This window comes from Piliocolobus tephrosceles, unplaced genomic scaffold (assembly GCF_002776525.5).
Source record: "Piliocolobus tephrosceles isolate RC106 unplaced genomic scaffold, ASM277652v3 unscaffolded_27505, whole genome shotgun sequence".
NCBI classification, from domain to species: Eukaryota; Metazoa; Chordata; class Mammalia; order Primates; family Cercopithecidae; genus Piliocolobus; species Piliocolobus tephrosceles.
Genome location: NW_022310427.1, coordinates 3,526 through 10,176, shown reverse-complemented (window position 1 = coordinate 10,176; position 6,651 = coordinate 3,526). Strand labels below are relative to the sequence as shown.

The 6,651-nt window shown below is 53.5% G+C and overlaps 1 protein-coding gene across 1 annotated transcript in view; it reads left to right on the top strand.

Moving 5' to 3' along the window:
- Positions 1-5,529, top strand: part of LOC113221776 (ral-GDS-related protein-like) — a gene marked incomplete at both ends in the record, with an annotated part of 6,974 nt that extends 1,445 nt beyond the window's left edge. The window contains 8 exons of the mRNA XM_026451106.1: positions 455-670; positions 1,040-1,143; positions 1,636-1,705; positions 3,271-3,345; positions 3,828-3,902; positions 4,491-4,514; positions 4,865-4,986; positions 5,494-5,529. Of these exons, the coding sequence (XP_026306891.1) occupies positions 455-670; positions 1,040-1,143; positions 1,636-1,705; positions 3,271-3,345; positions 3,828-3,902; positions 4,491-4,514; positions 4,865-4,986; positions 5,494-5,529 (722 nt within the window). The remainder of the gene's footprint in view (positions 1-454; positions 671-1,039; positions 1,144-1,635; positions 1,706-3,270; positions 3,346-3,827; positions 3,903-4,490; positions 4,515-4,864; positions 4,987-5,493) is intronic.
- Between the last annotated feature and the right edge of the window lie 1,122 nt (positions 5,530-6,651).

Below are 6,651 nucleotides of genomic sequence, written 5' to 3'. Positions count from 1 at the left end.
ACCACCCTCAGCACTTGTTAGTTGCCTGATGTATACTAGATTCTATGGCAGACACCCAAACAGAGCCCAAGGTTGTAGCTGCTGCAAGGAAACTGCACCAGTAGGGAGAGAAGGAGTAGAGGGCTGATTGGGATGGGAGGAAGTAGAGGCCTCAGGATGGGGAGGCCTGAGCCACCTTCTAGTTCTTGGGAGTGCGGATGGCCTGGGAGAAAATGTCACTCTCTCTTCCCACCCTTGTTGGGTTCTGGGCCATGATGCATTCAGGGCCCTCGGTGGGCAGAAAACCAAACCCAGGGACTCCTGCAAGTCTGGAGCATATTTTAAAGCTTTCTGAGCTCCAGCTCAGTTCCTGCCAGAGACTGTGGATGACTCTGGGCTCACTTCCTGCCTGGGACTGTGGATGACTCTGAGCTGGGGTGTGCCGTGTCCGTGACACTCTCCTCCTCCCCCAAAGGAGCTGTTCAAGAAGGTGGAGCTCTACGAATGCTTGGGCTCCATCTGGGGCCAACGACACCGGAAGGGGAGTGAGCACGTGGCACCCACAGTTTGTGCCACCATTGCACACTTCAACAGGCTCACCAACTGTGTCACCACCTCCTGCCTCGGGGATGACAGCATGAGGGCCCAGGACAGGGCCAGGGTGGTGGAGCACTGGATCAAGGTGGCCAGGGTAAGCCATGGTTGGGCCTTGGGATTCCCTCTCTAAAAGTGGGGAACTGCCTCTTCTTCATTGGCTTTCAGGATTGGCATCTGTATCTCTAGCCTGAGCCCTGCACATCCCCTAAGCCCTTCTTCCCAGAGCTTCCCTGACCTTGACCCCCATGGGCCAGTGGTGGCTGCTCACTTCTGACCTGGGATCTTCCTTGGGTTGAACTGAAATCTTTCTAGATGAGTGACATTCACTCAGCCCCAGGTGTGCCCTCCTGAGGCTCCCTGGGCCTCTGCCTCATTCAGGAAGGGAGATCTCAGCAGAGGGGCCTGAGGCTGAAGTGGGTTGGACTCCAACTCTGGACCTCACAGCTCACTCTTCCCTCTCCAGGAGTGCCTAAGCCTTAACAACTTCTCCTCGGTGCACGCCATCGTCTCTGCTCTGCTCAGCAACCCAATACATCGACTACACAAGACGTGGGCAGGAGTGTCCAGGTGAGGAGCTCCCTCCACGGGAGCACCAGTGTTGACTTAGGGACCCATAGGTCTCCCCATGTGCCCTCAACGACTCTGAAAGGTTCTTGGAGAACAGGGATGCTGGAGGCAGGGATGGGCTGGTGGGTGTGGTCACTAAGCTGCCCGGGACTCCTAGGCAAGGATTTCAAACTCAGGAGTAAGGTTTTTTAACCATCACGAACAGACTGGAGCCAACTGGAGGGTGGCAGGTGTTTGCACCCAGCAGTGGAACTGTGTCCAGCTGGAAGCTAACTGTGAACACGCAGGGGCTCATGTGAAGTGGAGATGGACCAGGGGAGGAGCGTGACAGTCCCACCCTGGTCCTCTGGAGCCCTTGTCATCAGATGATCCCACTGGAAACTCTCACGCAGGAAGCTGAGATTCACTGGGTTTTCAAACAAAAGGGATTGGAACTCACAAATCTCCCCGGTGACTCCCAAATTTACCCTTTTTTCTTTCCTCTGTCAATAGCAAAAGCACAAAATATCTAAAAGAACTCTGCAAAAAAGACACTGCAGTGAAGAGGGACCTGCTGATCAAGGTACAGTGGAGTCTGGGAAATCTGGGACAAGTGTTTAAGGGTCAGAGAAAAGAGCGAGTTTGGAAGGGCATTGGACCCGGTGTGCAGTGGTTATTTTGTAATGTTTTGACTTACCTACAAAAAGTGGACCTGAAAAATTCCCTCCATGCCTACTTTGGGCAACCAGGAGGAGAGGTACGTGGGTCGATGGGCACGTGGGGGCATGGGGGCAGGAGGCCCTGGAAATGGGATGTGGCAATGGCTGCTGGGCTGCTGAGCGGGAGTGATGAGCTGCAGCATTAGCAGGGCTCTGGCTCCCATGCTGGTCCATGCTACTGGCATGGAGCTTCCTCCAGGCTGGGGGTGGTCATTGTAGGTAGAACTTTCTTCCTTCCTCAAACTGGCCAGCAATTCCTCAGGAAGCCAGGCCTCTGCTGCTGCTTCTGTCTGCAGTGCACCTCCATGGGCAGCGACTGCAGTCCACACTGGGGGAAAGAGGGAATAACAACAGAGGAAGCTCATGTGCCAGGGAGTCCAGTAGACTGCCCAGCTATGGGTACCAATGGGCAACCTCAGGACAGATGTATGTGCTTGCTGGGACTCCCCGCTCTGCCCTTTGCAGACATCTGAAAACGGTCATGTCACAGGATGCTCACCAAGTAGCAGTGACACATGCTCATGACAAGTATCTGGGGGATCCATGCATTCCTAGGGGATCCTCCCTGACCAGATCTCAAAAACCTCCATGCAAATGAGAAGGCAACATGTCACCCCACCCAGGATTCTGGAAAACCTGCCATGTCCGTCAGAGATGTCGCCTCAGGGGGCCACATCCTGAGTGGAGGAAGAGACAGTTCTGTGCACGGAACTCCCCTGGGGGATCATTGGCGAGGCCAAACCATGGATTTGGCATGGCACAAACCCAGTTTGTGTGGCAGAGACTCCAGTGGGACTCAGATACGCAGGTGCCACTTAACCAGGTCTCCTAAAATGCCCTGCCCCTTTCCCATCACAACTCTGCAAGGCTGGAGACCTAGACACTCAGAGACTCCAGAGAACAAGACCCTGATGGGTGGTGCTGCTGGGATGTGGGGTGAAGGCAGCCGAGACAGAACCTCCAGGAGGGGGAGGAGGTGCCCTCTCTTTTGGGGCCCTGGGGAGTCACTGCACACTCTGGGTCTCTGTTTCCTCATCTGGAAAATGAAGGGGTGCTGAGCCTGTAGTGCAGGCCTCACAGGGTGGAAATGAGGTTCAAGAAAAGAAAGCAATTGGAGGGTGCTCCTGAATAGTTCTTCCTCAGAGGGATGAGGGGGAGAATAATGACAACAGCTGCAGGGAACTGAGCACTCAAGAGGCCCTGTGAGGTAGCTGTGGTTTTCATGGCTCTTTACAGAAGACGAGACAGTCTCAGGGAGGCCCGGCTGCATGATCGGGTGACACACACAGGGAGTGTGGAGCTGGGCGGTGGTATGAGCACAGTGCTAGGTGACTCACGCCAGTCCCTGGAGATCCAAGTGTGGGGTGGCTGGGGTGTAACTGGGGGAAGGGAGGAGAGCCTCACTGTTCCTGTCCCTGATACCTGGCAGGCGGGGAGCTTTAAGGTGGCCACCCAGGAGAGGAACCCCCAGAGAGCCCAGATGAGGCTGCGGAGGCAGAAGAAGGTGAGTGAGACTGTGGCATGGAGGGACCGCAGGGGATCAGAGGACAGGACTCTTTTCCCCACCAGCTGGAGACCTCCATATCAAGACAGCAGGGGCTTCCTCCCCAGCCCTGTCCTCCTATGGCCACTAGGCCTGGAAAACCTCCATTGGAGAGACCAGAGCAAGGGTCTGAGAAAGCAGGACTCAGATTGGATGTGGGGCAGGGTAAGGCTGGGACCACAGGAACTTGTGACTTGTAAAAATCCCACCATAGAGGTAACTAGGAGTGATTGCTAGACTGGGAGGTCAGCTGGAATAGAGGAGGCAGAGAATTGGGAAAGGCAGCTGAGGGTCTTTGGCTGCTACAACTGGGAGACCTGGGAACGGGGGTTCTGGGACCCAGGGGCTGATGGGATTTCATGGGACAGGGCCTTGGGCATTCACCTGAGGGTCAATACTCATCACCACTACCCCTCCCACCTCCCCACCCCTCCATGGCACAGGGCGTGGTCCCCTTCCTGGGGGATTTTCTGACTGAGTTACAAAGGTTGCATTCGGCCATCCCGGACGATCTGGATGTGAGTGAGCCCGGGGCAGGCTGGTTGGGAACCAGGATCCTGAGACTTGGGAGGAGAGGGGCCTGGACGGAGCCCTTAGATCTCAGCCCTTGGAAAACCTCCTCTCCTGAGAGCCTCACAGCTGCTCCTGTGGGTGGGCGTGTCAGGGTCATCTCATGCGGCTGAGTGAAGGAGGCTCCATGGCAGCCACCAGTCCCTATCCCTGAGTGGTGAAGCTGCAGAGCTGCCTGACTGCAATGCTGCTGAGGTGTGGGCTGAGCTGGACGCAGACTCTCTGTGGGGTAGTCCCATAATTGGGGGGTGAAATTGAGCCTTTCCAAGGGCAGGCAATTCCAGGGTCACTGAGTGTTTTCTTTCTGTGAGAGACCTGTTTCTCTGTCTGTCATCAGAGAGGGTTGGGGCAGAAGGTCCCGAGCCTCAGCTCCCTTGTCCCCTGCTCTAGAGCCCAGAGCCTGAGGCAGGTCCAAGTCCTGTCATGTGCACATGCCCTGACCCTGGTGGCCCTGGCAGTAGTGCAGCATGGAAAGGGGTGGGGTGGGGCTGGTTGTGGGCCAGGGACCTTTCTGATGGACTCTGTCTGCCTTCCAGGGCAACACCAACAAGAGGAAGAAGGTGAGCAGCTGGGGCACTCATGCTGGATGAGGGTGGGGACGTGGACGTCACAGTCCACCCTGGGCAGAACACTCCCTGGCTCCATCCTCTACATCTTAGGTTTACTGGGAGGGTTTGACACATACAGGAGGAGGAGACCTATCCCAGTAGAAAAAGTGGGAAAGGCACTAGAATCAAAGACCAATTCCTGCAGGAGGGGCTGTTCACATCCAACTCTGGGAACAGGCTGGGGGCTTCATGGCGCCCCTTCAGAGAACGGCCCCAGGGACCAGCCCCTTCTCCCTGCCTACCAAAGGCCCCCTCAGCATCTTCCACCCAGGCCCTGTCAGCATCCTGCCTTCTGTCTCTAGGAGGTCCGTGTTCTGCAGGAAATGCAGCTGCTCCAAGTGGCTGCCATGAATTACAGGCTTCGGCCTCTTGAGAAATTTGTCACCTGTTTTTCAAGAATGGAGCAGCTCAGTGACAAGGAGAGGTGAGGGCCTGGCACATGGGCAGAGGGTGGGAGAAGGCTCTCCATTTTTTTTTAATGTGGTCTGGCTCTGTCGCCCAGGCTGCACTGCAGTGTCACCATCTCTGCTCACTGCAACATCTGCCTCCTGGGCTCAAGCCCTTCCTCAGCTTCCCAATTAGCTGGAACTACTACTGTCCACCACCATGTCCGGTTGTTCTCCTGTTGTTGTTCTGGTACATGTGGGGTTTCACGATGATGTCCAGGCTGGTCTCAACCTCCTGGCCTCAAGCAATCCACCCACCTCAGCCTCCCAAAGTACTGACAGTACAGGTGTGAGCCACCTAACCTGGCTTGGAGGAGGCTCTCCTGTGGTGAGCTGCAGAGAGCCTATGGCCATGACTCCACTGCCAGCATCAAGCCCTGTTGCCTGGGGACCACTGGGGACCCAGGATTCCAGCTGGGCAGGCACTGAGAGGGGACCTGATGTGTGGCTCATGGTGGCCTCACAGCTGCCTCTCTGTCCTACAGCTACAAGCTGTCCTGCCAGCTGGAACCCGAATCCAGGTAGGCCGGAAACATCCTGCAGTGCCTGGGACCCCACCAGGATGCTGGTCAGAACACCAGCTCTGCATCATCCTTCACCGAGACCGTGACACCAGGGAACCACATCTAGGTGGCTGGCAGCTCAGCTGCATCTTGACCCTGCCCCTCAACACCAGCTCCTCCTGCTGGCCAGGATCAGGCCATGGGACTTTTCATGTCAGGCGGGAGACCATTTTATGTTTATTTTCTTTAGTGTATAAGTAACAGTATTCTTTCTTAACTTTCATTAAAATAAAATTTTAAAACACTATTCAGAATGTTCTATAGTTGTTGGAATGAGAACAGTAACTCCAGTGCAGTAACCGTATACCAGTCTTTAGGATTCATAGTCTAGCATGTCAAATGGAGGCTATGGCTGAACAAGTCGTGGAATAGCGTTCATGTTACACCTGCCAACCATTTAATGTTTTCCTGCTTTATTCAAATTAATTATTGTTAACTCTGTTTAAGGAAAACAAAAAATAAAACAAACAAAAAAACCCTTAAAAACCATAATATGTCACTCAATCTACCACACTTGTTCTGCTGACCACCTACTCTCAAACTTAAATTCTAGTTAAATTCAAGTTCCACTGGGTTACTCTACTTTTTTAAGTTGTAAATATTTAATGAATCACTTAAATATTTACTGAAGGGCTGGAGATGGGAGGTATTAGTGCAAGTGGTAGGGCTGGCCTTCTGCAGAAGTCCTGTACAGAAGGGAGCTGGCCATGAGTCTCCAGAAAATACAGATCAAGTTTTCCTGCTATGGATCTTCCCAGACTTTCTGACACCTCTCCCCTAAGGCAACATCAAGGAAGGACAGAATTGTTTGAACGCAGTATCTAAAGGATGTCCCACAGCTTAATTTGAACACAAGCCCCATTGTGGTATATCAAAAACAAGTCAGAGAAATCAACATTTCAGGGTCTGAAATATAATACCCCCAAATCAGCACAAAATAAATGCTTAAATCCAGTCCTGGAGCCACAAAGCTCCTATAAGAAAAGTGGGAGTTTGTATTTCAGCAAAACTTGTGTCTATGCACGCAGTTTGCAAAAAAGAAAGAAAACAAAAGCAAAACTTTTCTATGGCAAGTAACAC